General features: G+C 41.5%; 1 protein-coding gene across 2 annotated transcripts; it reads left to right on the plus strand.

Moving 5' to 3' along the window:
- The first annotated feature begins 712 nt into the window (after positions 1-712).
- MYOZ1 (myozenin 1) lies at positions 713-17,746 on the plus strand. Of its 2 annotated transcripts, XM_074593161.1 has the most exons (6): positions 732-935; positions 3,073-3,174; positions 4,813-4,994; positions 13,594-13,828; positions 16,183-16,342; positions 17,181-17,746. In XM_074593161.1, the coding sequence occupies exons 2-6, from the start codon at positions 3,099-3,101 to the stop codon at positions 17,410-17,412; spliced, it is 885 nt and encodes a 294-aa protein (XP_074449262.1). In that variant the 5' UTR covers positions 732-935; positions 3,073-3,098; the 3' UTR covers positions 17,413-17,746. The 2 variants fall into 2 exon arrangements, with proteins under 2 accessions (XP_074449263.1, XP_074449262.1); XM_074593162.1 differs by lacking the exon at positions 3,073-3,174 and having other exon boundaries at positions 713-935.
- The last annotated feature ends 592 nt before the right edge of the window (positions 17,747-18,338 follow it).

The raw sequence follows: 18,338 nt of genomic DNA on the forward strand, positions 1-18,338 counted from the left end.
ATCCAGTAAAATGAGATATGTTCCCTTCATCCTAGAACCAGAACCCAACTAGGTATGGGGGAAAAAACAGAGAGAATCACCCCATAATGAACAGGAGCTAGAGAGGGGGAGTCATTGGCATGTACAAAGCTGCACCAAATGCAGGCAATCAACCCTATTTCTGTCATGAATCAGAAATTAGCTTCCTTGCTATTTGATTCCGATGGGTTTCCCACACACATTACACAGCTACTTCCTAGAACTCTGTAAATAGCTTTCTAGACTTTGTGGTTTTCCTACTACTTCTCACTCATGCATACAATTCTTCTTCTTCTGTGCTTTCCGATGTATTATTTGAATGCCTGACATTTTAAGAATTATGTATGAGAGCCTAGAGGACACTGGGTTGAATGATGGAGTGAGGAGGGGGCAGAAGAAGGGTGTCAAACAGAGCAAGACCTGAGATAGCTTTTGAGACACTACTGACAAACAGGATATTGAGAAGGTTTTATGAATGTCATTAAAATGCAATCGAAAGAGGAAGGGGAACGACATGTTAATTTGAACAGAGAGGAGGAAGAAGTGAGGCACTTATGGAGTGCCTGGTCTTACTGGGAACTGAGGTAGTGACTGCAGGAGGCCTGAGGAGCAACCTTTTCTTTTCCCCTCTCCTTGGGGCTGGTGGCAGTGCTATCTGAGACTCTGCCCTCTGGGCCGTTGGCTATTAATAACCACAGGATGCCTGTGCGAGCAGCCTTCAGGGGTCAAATTCACAGCACTTCGCATCAGCACTTTGTGCTGGGCAGAGCTTGCCTGCGCCCAGGCACCCTGGGTGAGCGGGGCTGCGGGACGAGGCTCCCCAGCAGCGCCCAGAGACGGGCTGGGAGGAAGGAGCCCACTGCCGAGCTCTGGGGCAGGCGCGTGAGCTGGTCTGAGCCTGGCACCGCAAGCCTGAGGTGAGTTGACTGGGCAGCGAAATAGTTTAGAGTAGGTGCTGGAGAGGGTAAAGACTGGTTTGGTTTGCAGCAAAAACAAGGAAGTGACTGCTGCAAAGATGGATGCAGAAAGACAGAGGAATTGCACCAAGGAACAGAGCTCAGGGGAGGAAAGGATAATTGTGGCCCTGGCTTTATGTACGGGATAGTGGGGAGGATAGGGACTGAGGCTCCAGCAGCCTCCCTGTGGTGGGGTGGCTGGAAGAGCAGTAGTCCCAGTGTAGCTCTGGACCCTGTCCACAGTGAAAGACTGATGCCCCTTTCCTTAAGCCAGACCAATTGCACGCAGCGGGTTTTCCACTCCCCAATCCTGCTGGATTAATAAAGGAGGACAGCCGAATGGGATGGGCTTGCACCCACTGCTCCTTGGGAATGGGTGTGCTAGAAGAGCACGGTTGCCCACCAGGGCCAGCCCTTTCTGCCTTGCCCCAGGGAGTCCATGTTCGGGGCATACAAATGATTTCCCTCTGTTTTGCCAGTCTTATGACCCATTAGATGGGCCATAATGTCCCACCCCCCCTGCCTCCTGGCAACATTGCCCCTTTCCTGTCAAGCAGGGCCTGCTTCTTTTATATAGCCAAGCAGATGTCCATCTGCTCGAGGAGAATGTGAAGTGCGTGCTTTACGGCTGCACCTGCTCACGCTTGCTTTGGGAATACACCAGAATGGGCTCTTTTATCATGTCAACTACATAGGCAGCATCTCAATAAAGAGAAAAGCTTGGAAATCTGAAAGAAAAACTAATCCAAGAGAGTATCTGCCAATGTGATTGGAGCTGGTTTGCCATGGATGGGCTTCTTTTAGCAGTTATCATCACTTCATCATGTGAAAATCATGTTGCAAAAGGAGCAACAGTGGAATGAAACTGCAAAATACATAGGAGATAAAAATGTCTTGATCACAACAAGAGCAGTGTAGAAACTCCTAGAGCTAACTGTTTGCTTGCTAGTTTTAAAATATAACTCATAGTTCAATGTCTTTGGTTCTGAAATTTTAAGCAACTAAAGCGCAAAGAAGCACGAGGACAGAGATGGCTAGTTATTGATATTGCTGAAACCAATGGGTCTTTGCCCATTTTATTTTGTATTGTATTGTATTAGGTGAGGCTGTGTGCCCCTATATGCTGTTGTTTGGGCATGGACAGTGTTGAAATGAAGGTAAGACATTTGCCCTACTTACATTATGTGTAATAACACCCAAGAAGGACGCTGAGAGGCTGCCTGAAGTGGAATTGCTGAGATTTCTCATAATTTTCCCTGACTTGCAGTACAGATCTCTCATCCTATCTGGGGACAGAGATGGGGAACACTGTACCAGAAGAAATCTCCCTCTTCCCCTCCTTCCTCCTCCAAAATGATATGCAGTAAGATCAATACATAAGATACAGGTGCAAGTGACTTCAAACAGATTGGGCAAACAACTTTTCAATCAAGTTTGCCCGTGCCTTCTTCTTCCAGCCGTTCTGTAAGAAAATGGTAGCAGTTATAAATTAGCATTTTGTTTTGTTTCTTTTTTTTTTCAGAACATGCAGTCTAGTTGTTTTCTGAATACCTATTCTATTTCTAATAGTACTATCTAAATATCCAAACCAAACTTGCATATTATTCAAAATTCTCCCAAATAACTCATGGACAGACCCAAAATCTTTATACAAAAATATATATTACCATCCAATGATAACTGCATGGTATTATAATATGGTATGATAGAGCAACTTTTCAAACTGACATTCTATTACTTCAGCACAAGATGATAACGGAGTACCACTGTGGCACACGTGGGTGCTGGGAGACTGCCATGTTGCAATTAAAATGCCTATTTTGGATGACAATACTGTATGGCACCTTGGCAACGGTCCTGCTGTGATCTGCTGCCATATTTTGTGCCATAATGCTAATTCTCCAGAGAACACCACAATGGCCTGCTGATAATATTTTGTATAGGATGATACCATTCACTAACTCCTTCATGTGGAAGGGATAGAAAAGAACCTGTGTGTGAAATGAAGGCTGTGTATCTCTTAACTGTAGATGGCAATTAAAAAAGAGGCAAGAAATACCTTTCCAGTGTTTCATTCTCCATTTCCTTGTGTGTTTAGAGCAAAGCAGAGAACCTTTTGTGGGAATGCCCCTTGCAGGGACTCCTGCTCCTGTTAAAAGGAAAAAGTCCACTAAACTCATTGGGAAGCTGACACACGAAGGTAAGATATGCAAAACTGCACATGTGAGAATTGCTTGGATTTCAACCTGGATTTCAGCCTTTAAAATTTCACACCCTGTCTGACTGAATTCCCAGAGCAAGACCACTAGGCAGAGGCACAAATATTACTAAAGCTGAGCCTTCAGCCACATCACATTTTCTAATTTACTGTTCAAAAGCATTGCACGCACACTCAGGTCAAATGTTGACCTAGATAACACTTGGTAAACCCATATTCTCCTGCAGCATTAATTTGGATTAATTCACCAGTGTGAATGGAAAGAGAACATGATCTTTTATGGGTATGAATATTGCAGTGCCTAGTTATATTCTATGTTGCGCTCTCTCATATAACCTTTGTCTCTAATTTGCTTTTCCTCTGTGTGAAAGAACTCCTTTGATTCCGGCACTCATTAGTTGAAAAAGTCAAAGTCTCTTAGAGGTGGTAATACAGCAGGAAGAATATAAATTGGGACACTTCTCTTTCTACAGAATACCTGTGTATTGGGTAGGGTGACTTTTAATTAACTCGGATATCCTTATCTTCACTCTACTTTTGACAGCATGGGGAAGATTTTTAGAGGTTTCGAAAAGTAATAATTCAGTGCTGTCTCTTTCTTCAGCCCCCAAAAAGGGCTGTAGAAGCTTCTTTGTAGGATACAGGTATATATTTTTCTGTTTGTCCCTAATCCTTTATTCAAATAAACAAGTAAGTAAAAATCCAATTTTCAGTTAAAGAACATTTTCTCCTGTGCTATGAAATAGTACTATATAAAATTGGCTTGCTAAAAAAGCTAATAATTTCTTCAGAGAATGTCTAATAAAATGAATGGGCTTATACCAATTTTATACTAGTTTAAGGATGGAGATTCATTCTCTGTTGTAAATGAGATGTAGAGATGGAGAAGTGGTCTTAACCTTGCTTAATACAAAAAAAGGAAGCCTAGCAAAAGTTGCTTAGTCGCTTGTTTCTGAATGAAATGCTTTAACTGCAGTTCTGCAAGATTTTTACACTGAAAATGTTTGAATCCATTGTTTTGATGGATAATTGGTGGTATGAAATTAAATGGAAAAGGACTTATCGAGTAACTAGAGTATTAAGACTAGAAGAGAATGTCAAGTACTTTTCCCTTTAAAAATTCTTCTTAAAACAAACAAAAAAAATAATTGGTAACATTGAATCTTTCATGATTTAATGTTTAAACCGAAGCACAACAGAGTTGTCTTTATTTATTATATGTCAGCCCAATTCCAAGAGCTGACGGCTACTCATCTAATTCCAGAGGAGGGGAGATGAGCATAGGGCAGCAACCAGACAAGGCAGTGGTGCATTTTGAGGCAGTAGTAAGGAATACTGCTGCACTGACTGAGGTGCTTTAGATGTGGGACACATGCATCTCGCTCCACCCTTATGCAACTCTTCTCTGCGGATTTGCCATGATCGAAATCCAGAGTAAATTCCACTCATACATATCCAGAGCGTCATCAATGTAAAAATTTAGTGCATATGTTCTTTCATAAGAACTTAATTTAGAAGAGAATTTGGCTGCTTTGAAGTCATTACTGATGCTGGGAAGCAATGGACAAGAGCCTTGAACCAGAACACTTCCTAAAGTGTCGCATTTCATATGTTTTATAGTCATGCCACAAGAGGTGTCCAAGCTGAACTTGGGGAAGAAGATCAGCATCCCCAGAGATGTCATGCTGGAAGAGCTTTCTCTCCTCACAAATAAAGGATCCAAGATGTTCAAATTACGTCAGCTCAGAGTGGAGAAGTTCATTTATGAGAACAACCCTGATGCCTTCACCGACAATTCTGTGGTAGGTCAGAGATTAAAACTGAAGAGCTGCTCCATACGCTCAGGGGAAACGGGAACTGAGTGTGCCCAAGCGCTCCTCTGTCTGTATGTGCATGAGCTTGGGAGAGGGTGGTGGGGATCTACTAGCAAAGAAGTGCAGGAGAAAGCCAAAATTATATAAACGCACAAGTTTTATTTCCTTTCAGCAGCAGCATTAGTTTCCTTTGGCAAATACTTGGTATCACACAGGCAGAAACATGAGAAAATTCAGTATCGAGTGATGGGGGAGGACTGTATGTTTGGCAGGTGTTCAGAGCTGTGCAGGGCAGGACTAATTGGTTTTGTACCTATTTCATTTCTTCTTTGCAAGATGGAAATGATCCATCCAGGTGTGACTTCAGCTCCAGTAGGTGTGGTTCTATTTTTAGCCCAGGATACACTTTTATGCTTCTCGCCCGGCAAAGTCCTCTGTGCATTCTGCAAGAAGCTCCCTAAATGAAAATTCAGACAGAAACCTCTACCCTGACACTGCAATATCTTCAGTTTATTTGCTAGAAGCTACGTTTGTTTTCTTCTAATGTATTTTCCTATCAGAGATGGTGTATAAATTCAGACATTCTTTTTTTTTCATTTTCCCATGAGTTAGTACTGTTATTTAATTTTTGAACTTCTCTCTACAGTTAAGTATTGGTGTAAAGTCTTCTGAAGATACTTAAACTTTTACAGATGAAACTGTCCTTTCGCATCATTGTCAGCAGTTCAGTAAAACAAACAGAAAATGTTTCAGGTTCATATGCATTTTGATGTGGCATCTCGTCTTCTGATGTTCTTTAAAATTAATTTGGTGTCATGTTATCCCTCAATGGCATCTATTTTCCAGTCCAAGGAAACTAAAGCAAAATAATAAAAGTCAAGCTGAAGAAAACGTTCTGCTAAACAAAAACATGCTGTTTTTTAGCCTTCTGATGTTTTCAAAAGCAGCAATAAGTAAAACTTTGTGGTTCACTTCTCAAAATGACAATGACAATTTGGAAAGCAGTATGTGGAAAGATCCCTGACAAAAAAAATGTCATCAAAATTACAACAGTAGGTCAGATTACAGATGAGGGATGACAGACCAGAGATACAGAAAGCAAATCCAGCATTGTTAGACTTCGGGCAGCTTCTTCATCTCTTTTTGCTTTAGGTAGTTCATCTCCTCAATGAGCTATCTCCTAGAAAGGATGTGAGAATGAATGGGGTGTTGAACTTTGGACTCTTCAGATGAAAATCTGAAAGAAAAGCAAGCTGGTTTTATAGATACTCAGCAATTTCAGAGCTCCTAAAACATATGAGGGCTAAATTCATATGTCAGAATCTGCTGCAGTGAGGAGTGAGAAAATAATACAGTGAGGGAATAAAAAGACTGAAGTCCAAACTTTCAAAAATTTGAGGGTGTCACTTACGGGTGTCCAATCAGAGAAATACAAAGTGAATGAGTTGTGACAAACTGACTCAAAACTGAACGTGCACAGAGTCCCACCAAGACAGACATTACAAAGGCTTTATTTTTGCTAGCTGTTTTTCCTACTTTGTTTATTCATCTGTGCCTGACTTTCACTTCATACCCTTTCTGTAGTGAATCTCTCCCTCTATTCCCCAAGCTCTTTGAGCAACACTGTAAGATACTGTACTGTGGAGAAATGTATTTGTGGGTTAGACAAGACCCTAACAAGCCTAAGATTTTCTTTATGGCTTTGCTATATGAGAACAATGGCGTGGTCTCCAAGCAGCAGCTGGTACTTTGCTTTAAAATCCTCCATGACTCACTTTCAGGGCTATCTTTTCTCCACATTCATGGTACAAATAACAAATCTCCATCAGTCAGTGCAGGAAGACCTTGGTTTGCCTTACAGCCCTCGCTTGGGGCCAGCTTAACAGGATCACAGACATAACTGCTTCCATTTGCTGGCTGCCTGGTGTGCTCTGTGCAAAGACTGTGGCAGGCTGCATCCACTGCCTCCCTGGATAACTATTCCCATCACCACAGCCAGCACGAGTTTGCACCTTTGCTGGCACTCAGAGCAACGAGAAGAAGAGATGAGCAATCGCAGCAACTGAGCCACTCTCTTGGAGAGCTGGCTGCTCAGGCAGGTAAAGGAGACGGATCCACGGCCTCACTGTTACGTTCCAAACCACGAGGACAGCGCCTGACCTTAGCACCAAATAACTTCCATCAAAAAGCCCTTTTGATTGCAATATTTGATGAGCTTCCTGTTCGTGTCCTTTCTTGCTCCTGGCTCTGCTCAAAGGCAGATGCAGAAAAGAAGGCTTAAACAAAAGGGAACTGTGGGAGGAAGATAATAGCAGAGTAAAGAATTCCTACTGCTACTTCCAGTTACTTCCTCCTCCCAGTTAATTTTCATGTCCTTTGCTCCCCATCCCAAAGGCACACATCCTTGTGCCTTTAAGGCTGTGGGACAGTGATGGGATTTAAAGCTGGTGGTGTGTTTTCTGCTTTGATATTATAGATTTCTTAACTGTCTTAGCATATTCTCAGGACACACTTAGCAAAGCAGAGCAAGAAAGGTCTGGGATGGAGTACAGATTGTTTCTTTCCCCCAAAAAAAGTTTAACAGCAAGGTAATGTAATATAAAAACACACAAAGAGAAAGGTTATTAAAAATAAATCCAAACCATATAAGGGGTCCCAGAATAGCCTGTGCCGTAGCCATAAACCTTCCACACAAGGGAGAAAATCTCAGCAGTCACATGTTATTGATCCACCCTCCTACTTCTCTCCTCCTCCTTCTTCTCCAGCCAAAAAACCATGCTGGACAATCAGATCACTCTCTTTACGGACAGTTTTCTCCTTACTGGAGAAAACATATATATTGTGTGTGCATGAATGTCAGACAGCTCCATGCAAAAGCAAGAACATGCCCCTCTATCGCTGCTGCAGCTCCACCCATCCAGTTAAAGGCAAACAGTAGCTAAACCCATAGTCGAAAGGACTGACTATTCCCAGCATGAGCAAAATGAAGCGCACTACTTACTGCATAGCTGTTTTCAACACTGTGACCACCTTCTCTTGCAAATATATAGTACAAGGGGATGTATTTAGGGAGGGCTGAGTTTAACACTTTTAGCACACTGATTCCCTGCCAAACAGGGAGAGTTCATGTAACGTCCTCCTTGTTTGGTGCTGTGCTGGAGAAGCTGGGCTCTGCTGCGCCCTGTCTAGTAAATCAGAAGAAGGCTTTCTTCTCCTCACCCCAGGCTATGCCATGCTGTTGCAGGAACTGTGGTTCTCTCCATGTATCAGAGGATATTATCAACCTCACTGTGGAGCTGCAAGATGCAATTTACTACTGACTAAAGACCATGATGAAATCCTGTCTTGCTATGTGCTCCATTACTGTAGCACCTAACTATAGCACGAAGGAAATTACTACATTTATTTTTTAATGGTGAAACTGAACCATAGGGTAGATTAACGAATCACACAAAATCATAGAGAGTCTTAGTCTTATCTCTGGGTCTCCTAAATCCACTTCACTGTTCAGCAATTAATAGATGAGCATTTCACAGACCTTTTCTCCACTTCATATTGCTAAATTTGTTTGGCCTCAAACACATCAACATCATGTGAAACTATTACTATTACAGCCCCACTCATTATTGCCTTAATTCCTCTCAAGGTCCCACGTCCACTTTGGGAACTTCTATGCAAGATCTTCTTGCTATCATCAAGTGGAAACTGAAAACAAAACCATAGTTACACTTTTTGGGTGGTGCTGTTATGCTGTTTTTTTTCCAGTGAGGGTGCTCAAAAATAGTCTTTTTGCTAGTCAAAACCTGTGGCCTGATTTGGGTTACATGCAGGAGACAGTTTATAGAAAGACTTGAATTGCTTGCTTCTTTTTTTTTTTTCATATTTCTGCTTTACCTACCAAATCTGAAATTAAAACCATTAGGAAGGTGGAATAACCAATATCTGAGTAGACAATTATCAGCAGTAATACATCAAAAAAACCCAGACCCACAAACAAAAAACCCCACTTTTGATACTTTCTCAGACTCACCCACAAGTTAAAAGAAATGTAGTTTCCACATTTTGGCAATGCTTGTATGAAAACAAGCTGAACATGCGTTGGCAAGTGATTTCTGCTGGTCTTCAGGTCAAGAGGTCTCTTCAGATAAGCTAAGACACCAATTGTGAAACAAAACATAAGAAATGAAAAAGGGTTAAAGAATTGGATTACTGTTCTTCTGGATAATGGCAGGAGCTAACCTGTATCCCTTTTGCTGCTGAACAAGAACTCAGAGGAATAAGCAGAGGCGACAGGAAGAAAATGGAAGTGGTTATGTTACAATGCCAAAAGTGGTGCTTCACAGCAGACAGAAGCACACAACCAACCTGCCTCAGAGCTCTTACACGTTAAATAGCCAGACATGATACAGTGTGTGACGGAAAGCATAACCAATACTTGGTTTAATGCACAAGCATACAGTGATGGCTCCGTTTGCCCCTAAACGTACTGAGAAGAATGTGAGTCAAGATCACTGGAGGTAGGGTTAAAGAGAAAATGTTAGGAAAAGCATTCTTTCTAGGAAGTCTGTTCTGCAGGGAATGTTAAACCTCTTGAACAAACGTTACAGGATAACCACAAGCTGAGACTGAGAGAGTCTCAGGTTATTACCTAAGTAGAGTGAGCTAGCTGAGATGTAACTTTTCTAACAAAATGAGCCTTGCTGTGCTGGAGTTGGACTAGTGCAGAAGACCTAGAGTTCCCAACTATACCCAAAGCAGTGTAAGAGTGAACATGAAGTCTGATGCCTTCTTACTCAAGAAGTGACTGGCATGGAAACAGCAGAATGCCAGAGAGGCCTTTTATTTTCCACAGCAGTTTGTTGGAGCACTGTGAGAAAACTTTGAACAGAAATTCTGAAACTCAATTTCTTTCACCCACAAAGAAAATGTGGCAAGGATTATATAAAATATACAAATAAGATATAAATAATTTTAGGTAGTATTAGATAAAAATACCCATTATCTAGATGGGTAAATTCAGGCATAGAGGAAAAAAATAATTTGCCTAAGATTAAATAGTAAGTCAGAAGTAGACCTGGAAATAGAAAGCAGGAGCTCAACTTGCTGTGCCTCTTGGGGGAGCACGTTTTAAAAAAAAAATTAGCTGAAGACACTTTAACAGCTGAAATTTCATCCTTTTTTTTAAACTGAATCATAGGTTTAAAGCTATTCAGCTCTCCAAATTAAGGACCAAGGCACACACTTCGATAAAAACAGCAGGCAGTCTATGAGACTCTCCAAGTGTCTGAATTTTAAATCTCCCGTGCCACCATTAAGGAGCATTGGTGTGGCTGCCACTAAGAGGACGCAGTCACAGTAACTTCAGAAGTGTTAGTAACCACATAGGCATCAAACCTTTGGGAAGCTCTTTATCAGTGAGGTGGAAATAGAAACACATTTGGTGGCCTCAATCATTCTCTTTAGGGCACAGCAAGGAGCTGACAGGGAGCACACAGTGTTTCCTCCTGGGGACTGCCTGCAGTGACATCAGGGCCTTGAGATACTTTGAGATCTCAGCTCCATTAGCTGGATCATCTTTCATTATCTATTTTTCATGAGACACATACAGTAGCTCTAGAGAATTCAGAATTCATCCATCTATGCACTCAGCCTGCAGGATCAGGCCCTTGCTAGCACTAAGGACTTCAAAGACATGAGCCCAATTTGTTTAGCAAACACAGGGGACTACACATCACATGAACTTGCCACAGTTGTTCTCGTTAGAGTAGATTTAGGGATGCCCAGGGACTGATAACATCCACTACCTCCAGCAACGCACAGACAGGGCAGACCCTGCCACAGAGGGACAGTGTGATCCGCCCTCAGAGCCAAGAGGTGAAGGTTATCAGCCTTCACAATTGACACTCCTGGGCTTCTCTCCTGGGACTTCCACCAACAGGGTCAATCAATCCTAATGCAGAGATTGGTTTTGTGATGTGAATATGCGTACACATAAAAGCTCCACATGCTGTCAGCAATGGCCCAAGACACACATTCCCCTCAGTGTAAGCTGTTTCACCCTGAACATCCTGACCAAAGGCATACTGCAAGTACCGCAGACAAAGCTGGACCTACCCAGCTTTGACCATATTGAGACTCCTGCTTAAGGCTGCCCTTCCTCAGCTCTGCTCTCTTGGAATGAGCTCGCTTGAATATACTGAGGGTCAATATTTCAAAAACATGAATTTGCCTTTGCCTCCTTTTAATTTGAGCTAAGACAATCTATTGTGGCCACCAAAACTAAAGAAAATTATATTTTTATTCTAGCAGGTGAGTAGACTGGGGTGTTGCATGGAAAATAGGTCTTTCCTATCTGAATGGAGATGTCTGCTCAATGCAGGATGTTTTGCCAGCAGGTTCATGAAGAATCATGAGCGAGCCTGAGACCAACCAAACTCATTTTATTTGCAGCTAAATAAGATTTAGGTGTGGCTTTCCTGAGGCAGACCCTGTGTTTCAGAGAAACTTCATCGCTGCTTAGCGATAATACTGTAATTTAAAATAACACCAGATGACAATGATGTCCCTTCCTGGTCACATCAAATACTGCTGTGCACAAAATCAAATCAGCCCTTTTTGCTGTAGCTCATGTTATGCTGATGTTTTGTGACCTTTTTTTTTTGCAGGAGAGTGCATATAAGTAACCAGAGTAAAAGAGAAATAAGCATTTAATTCTCAGGAAGGGCACACAGCATGGGTGAAACTTGAAGGAAAACAGATGCAGATCCTGTTTTGAAACTACTGAGCAAACCAGTAGAAGAATTAACCTTGCATATATATTAATGTTTTGAGAATAACCTCATTCTGACCCGTAGCCCTCAAAATACCCTTTTTTTCAGTTTGCCTTTTTACAGCTACATAGCTCCCACGCATAATTGAACAGATTGCCCTGCTAGCTCCTGTGTACAGCTTAATGCTCACAATCCTCTACCCTCTCAGTGCTTCCTGACATTCAAGGGGAACATTATCTCCTCTGTTCCTAAAAAGGGAATTCCCTACAGCTAGGAGAAGGACAGACAGTCCCTAAAGGCCCTGGGGGCACCAGCTCTGCCACTTCAGCCTGCAGCTGGCTGCCTGCCTGGGCTGCAGCCTGGTGACCTGCTGTGAAACCCTGGACACTGTTGCTGGAGACACAGGGAGCAGAGGGTTAGATAATTCTGCCTTGAGCCTTGTGGGGTTTTCACTTCTCATCTATTTTTAGCTGACCGAACAGCTGGCCTTGGAAGCCTGTTTACAGCCTGGAAAGCTTCTTTTTGCTAAACTGTTCTAGGTGTAAGACCCCTGAGAAAGCCTTAACTCTTTGAGAGCCAGCGCTGAGGCTGGCACTCTTGTCTCCCATTGACCGCCTAAGATGAATTTATACAAGCAGAATTGCAGCATGAGGAACCACAGATTCATTCACTTCAGCCGTATTTGTTACATCTTTGTGCACCTATAGCCAATCCCCTGGTCCCAACAGGAAAGACCATGTGTGATATATAAACCAGGTAACTTGTATTATACAGTTGTGTGGGCTGTAATACACAAGAGATGATACATTTTTACATCTGGTAGGAGTCAAGCTTTGATCTCACTTATGACCAATACATAAAACATTTTTCCAAACATATTTTATCGGTTTCTGTTCCACACAAGTATTTATTAAAATTGCTGTGTGCAAAGACAAGACCTTGTGCTGGCACCACAAGGTCTATAAATCCTGCACGGACTATTTGCTCTTTCACTGTGTACTGCAGGGATTGTGCCTTCTGGCCTTGACTGGGGAGAGTGGATGGCCTGGAAAATAAGACTAACTTGATTCTACTGATGGATACAGCTTGCTTTCTTGCCTTGCTGCTGGTTAGATTTGGTTTGTTAATGCACATATTGCAACAAACAAAACCCTTCCTTTTTGTCATTTTCCTCTTGTGGTCTCCAGGAAGTCTTTCATGTTTTCCCAGGCTGCTATCGCTTCAGTCTTTCTCAATGTGTACATACCCCTCCCCATACATACAGAAAAGAGACATAAAGGCAGTCATCTTCCATGTTTTTATGTTGTCACAGGTATCCTGTTGTTCTGGTGCCCTGTAACACTTAGCTCCCACACTCTAATTAAGCTGACTTTGTTGGGCTATCTTAACCTTGACATGAAACACTTCTATTTCTTGTCCAGCTTGCTTTCCCACAGGTTAGCCAATGTATCTCTGTCTGGACCTTTACCTGCTCTGGCAAAAGCTGTATTTCCTTTCCCTTCCTCCTATATTTCATACTGATCACTGCTGGGGACAACACACAGATCCCTCTCTTCTCACCCTGGTCATATAAAATGACTATGAGTTGTCCATGAAAAGGTGTGCTTCCATTGCCCTTGCTGCTGTTCTACGACTGCTCTATACTGAATATAGAGAATAACTCACACAAAGTTCTGCCACTGGTTTTGTAACTAAGACATAAAACTGGTCACATCACGGGGACTTGGGACCTTCTGGGGTTCTGGGACTCAATCCTGCAAATGTGAACGGACCATGTCCTGTAACAGGGATTCTTACTCTCTTTTCTCCTGCCCTAGGATCACTTTCAGAAGTTCATCCCACCAGGAGGGCATTACGGGGAAGATGCTGATAGCTATGCCCAGGGACGGATGGTAGGAGGAGTGACAGCTGGGCAGCATGGCGCCAGCAAGCAGCAGTATCCTGGTGCCCCTCCTAGGCCTGGAAGCAAAGGCGGCCCTGGGGACAGCAAAGGGGAGCATGCAGGGGAATTGGCTGGAAGTGGTGGAGAAGGAGGCGATGGTACTGACAAGGGCAAGTATCTCTGCAAGAACAAGAAATAGCTAAAGCTATCAGAGCTCGTGCCAACCTTACTCTTAGGGACAAATAAATTAATTTGACTAAAACCTGAATTCTTCCAAACTAAGTTCCATTGCAAAGTCTAGAAAAACTTAAGTGCCTTCAGCTTGATAATTTTCTTTGCATGCTTCTGTGTTGCTCAATCATAGGTAAGAGCCAGAAATACCTGCCTTGGCTGGACCAAAGAAATGATGGGAAACTTAACTACTGAGCTCCTAAGGTTGATACGGCAGTGTGCCAGTATGGCATTCCCTTGCCTTTCAAGGCTTTCACACTGACCACTACTGGAGACAGAAGTATTAGCTCTTTAGCTCAGTAGTCTGACCTGACACATCAGTCTTGAGTATACCAGCCCTGATTTCAAATCAAAGTTTTCACCTAAACAAACAGCACTTTTTGGATAATCTTCAGAAAGGAACAGTGATATTTCTAAAAGTATCTGGTAATTACCACCAGTCTAGTGAAGCAATATCTTTATGAGTAAAAGTATTTTTCATTGAACTTAGTCCTTGCTTAATTTTATCCTCTGTTTAGATTGGCCAGAAACTTCTAGAACCAAATCCCTTGTATGAAAATCATCAGGTGAAAGAGTTATTTTAACAGTCCCTATGTGATTTTACAACAAAAAGCAAATTTGGTTGGGAACCAGGAACTGCTGTTGTAAATTACCAAATGAGTGACTTGTAAAATCCAAGGCTTTTCGTTTACATTCTGGAAGAATGTGCACTTTATATCAAAATCAGTTTTTACATTCATGGGCATCCCTGTGATAAAGAAATCTGTGTAGACTCTGTCTTCTTACAGGACATTTTTCTCCATTGTTATCCTATTTCTGTGTGCAGGGAGAAGGAGGATTAACATCATCCCATAGCTTTTACTGCAGAGGTGGATCCCAACTGCAGTTCTTCATCCTTTTATTCTTCAATCCTAGCAATCAATTTACTACTAAACTACTTAGTTTAAGTCCTTCACAGAGAAAGAGGGAGGCAGTTGTGGGTTTTTTTTAATGAAAATGAGATTCTTGTACATGTCTGCAATTCTTTGAAACCAGGAAAGCCCAGGATTTGACAAGGTTTGAAGAAAATAAGCAAGACAACGAAAGAAGGTGTGATGAAAGTTTCAGATAATAGTGTTCATTCTTTGCCACTTACTTCATAAGGATTTATGTTTTCTACACAAACTATAGCACAATGAAAGCACTAAAATGTCTAAATCCATTAACCTATTATTCTCGTCTGCCCTAATCAAGCTTAGTGGAAGTCATTGCTCAGGAGTTTTAAGGTTTCTGAAGATTGAGGTTAATACATATCAATACATAATCAATGCTATTATTATCAAGGTAGTATTTTCCAGAACTAGACCAAAAAAAAAAAAAAAAAGAGGCACACAGAATGAAAACCTTTATCTAAGCTCATTTGCTTCATCAAGCAACCAGAAGCTAACCTAAAATTTCTGGCGATCAAGTATCTGACTTAACAGCATAGTGCAGCTCTGTCATTGACAGGATCTTAACTTCCAGAGAGATACCCCATCATACTTTCAAACTGCTTTTAGCCATCCTGAGATGGTTGAGACAGACTTGTCTCTAACATCCTGGCTCAGGACGGGGAAAATATGAATGTAATCCCAAAGAAAATGCCAACCTATAAAAATACTGAGATAAGGGAGATGGTAATTTTAGAACATTCAAGAACAGACTACTGAGAAACATGTTAGTAAAGATGGCTGTGGGTTGCCAAGACCCTGAAATACGATGGTTAAAGGTTTTTGGTCAGTTAGAGCTAACTTCAAAGTTTGAGCTAACTTCAAAGTTTGAGCCTAGTTTTGGAGTTTACAGTCAGAGCTTTGTTTTTTGCATCTCATGATGATGATGATTTTTATGTGGAGGGGTTATGTCTGCTATGATCAGAAAGGGAAGACAGAAGTAAATTATGAAATTAGATAGCATTTTGCCTTGTATAAAGTTTCCCTCGATATAGCAAAAGAGATGACGGGGTAAGGACATTGGTTCTTGGTGTAAGAGGTTTCTATTTGAGTGACCAGAGAGAACAATGAAAAATTAGCTTTCAAATATATGCTCTAATGTAAATTCCTGGATGAGTGGATCTTAGCCTGTGGTACACATACTTTTGCAGGAAGGACAGAATTGGCATATGACAGTCTTTTTTAAGAGAAATCTAACCATAAAGTCTCAGGCTCCAGAATCTGGAAATCAAGCTGGTGTCTCAACTTCAGTAGCAGATTACAGATAGGCAATGTATCTAGAGTGAGTGTCACCTAACTAGTGTTTTACCTTCCTCTGTTTACAGATGGAAAGTCAGGAGGCAAAAAAATCACTATATTTAAAACTTACATCTCCCCCTGGGAACGAGCAATGGGTATCAGCCCCGAGGACAAAAGTCAGTTCACCATTGACTTGCTGTCATATAGCCCCAAAGCTGATTTCCCTCATTACAAGTCTTTTAACCGGTAAGTCTTCTTGGATATTCAATTAATTTTATTTAGCATGAGAAAACACAATAACCCTGACCATAGCCCTTTTGTCTTGTGCAATGTAAATAGGTTTTAGTCACATGTCATGTTGCTTAGCACAGTCTCCTGTGAACGACGTTTGGAGGCCTACAAAGAGAAAATACATTAAGAGCTAGAGATTTTAATTCAGTTTATGGACAGAAAACCTACGCAGCAGGATAAGAGGACTTTAATCCTATTTTCCTTTCTTTCTCGCCCCATTTGACCAGGGAGATTTAGCTTGCCACTGTTTATTACTGCAGCCATTTAAAGTTCAAGAGTTCAGGAAAAATACTTAACGATAAGAAGCCATATACTTCACAGTACTTCAGATAAGAATCAGGATCTTCCTGCTGCTTCTGATAAGAACTGAAAGTTTTGCAAATATTTCTAGGGCAGCAACAATTTTCTGTTAGCCTCTCCATAGAATTTTTCCACCCACTTCCATAGCCTCAGGGCATCAGTACCCAGGACAAACGCAAATCCCACTCATTTCTGCAATAACGCAGCCTCTGCCTCCTACATGTACAGGGTACCAACAGGTGTGAAAGGTGTATGGTTTGATGGAGATTGATGCAACAGGGAGGAAGGAAGTGCACAGGGGAAAAGAGGGTTCTTTTTTGTTTTAAAATCTTTTTTAGTACATAGGCAATGGATACGTGTAGGTTCTTGGAAAGGATTTATTGGCAACAGTGGTAAAATTTACAATCATCTCAATAACTTTGATTATTTATTTTCTAAATCCTGTTGTTTACCTATGTTCTGTTTGCTAATGCCATGTATTCCCCTATGCCAGGACTGCCATGCCTTACGGGGGTTATGAGAAAGCAGCCAAACGGATGACCTTCAAAGTGCCTCAGTTTGATATTTGCCCTTTGCTTCCAGAATCTCTTATGATATATAATCAAAATTTCAGCAACAGACCCTCCTTCAACAGAACCCCGATACCTTGGATGCCTTCAGGAGACTCCTCCGAGTACCATACTGAGGTCAACGTGCCAAGGAGTGGTGAAACAGAAGAGTTGTAGATCCCCACTGCCAAGGCTTTCCTTTTTTCTCAGCCCTTCCTATTTGCAAGCTGATAGTAAGGAGCTGAAAAGTGCAACTCTAGTTCTGTCAGCCCTTCCTTTCTTTTGCCCTTAGCCCAGAGAAGTTCCTAGCAGGTTCTAAACTTATCTTCCCTGTGCTGTTGATCCATATCAGAAACAGTTTAAGGGAAAGGAGCTTTTTATTCACCAGGGCATAAAAGGGCAAAACTAGGATGTCTTCTGTTTAGCAATGCTAAATGCTGCCTGTCTGCTCTGTAATAGATCTGTTTTGTCATCTATTAACAAGTAATAAAACACCAAGAGGAAAAAAAAACCTTTGTGTTTTCTCTTTAAAAAATATGCTGAATCAATTTGGGGATTAGCAGTAACAAAAGTTTCTATCTGAAATTAGCTGTTAGGTGTGGGAAGAAATATTGGGGACTAATGGGGATGGTCACATCAAGGTGAATTGGATAAATACTTCAAAACTGAGGGTGAAGAATGATGACTTTGAGACAAAATGATCCAGGTAATCATAACAGCATCAGAGATAAAATAGCAAGTCAGCCTGTCAGTGTAACAGACATAAAAGTATTTCACGGCCACCTAAGATTCCCCAATTCTCCAGAGTATAAAATAGGTGATAGCTTAAGCAGTTTTTTTTTCACACAGAGAGACCAAGAAGGCAATGGGTCACGAAGGAACAGAAGCACACCCAAGTCAGATGACTTGCCTGTAGTTACAGAGCAAGAAAGAAAAAGCTTTAATTACAACAAAAGTAATTTGACACCTGCTGTTGTGTATTACTTACTCAAACACACAGCATCAAAGTCTATTCCATTTCTTGTAACAGTTTTATCAATGCCACACACATAGACAGAAAGGCAGGCACTGTGGAAAACCAATAAAGAACTTTATTTATCTAT

The sequence above is a fragment of the Larus michahellis genome, chromosome 6 (assembly GCF_964199755.1).
Source record: "Larus michahellis chromosome 6, bLarMic1.1, whole genome shotgun sequence".
Taxonomy (NCBI): domain Eukaryota; kingdom Metazoa; phylum Chordata; class Aves; order Charadriiformes; family Laridae; genus Larus; species Larus michahellis.

What these genes read in the sequence shown, in the direction of transcription:
- MYOZ1 (XM_074593161.1), top strand. Translation starts at nt 3,099, where the DNA reads ATGCCCCTTGCAGGGACTCCTGCTCCTGTTAAAAGGAAAAAGTCCACT. An exon ending in AGGCGATGGTACTGACAAGG is followed by an intron (nt 13,829 to 16,182) that starts GCAAGTATCTCT and finishes CTCTGTTTACAG; the next exon opens with ATGGAAAGTCAGGAGGCAAA. An exon ending in CATTACAAGTCTTTTAACCG is followed by an intron (nt 16,343 to 17,180) that starts GTAAGTCTTCTT and finishes CCCCTATGCCAG; the next exon opens with GACTGCCATGCCTTACGGGG.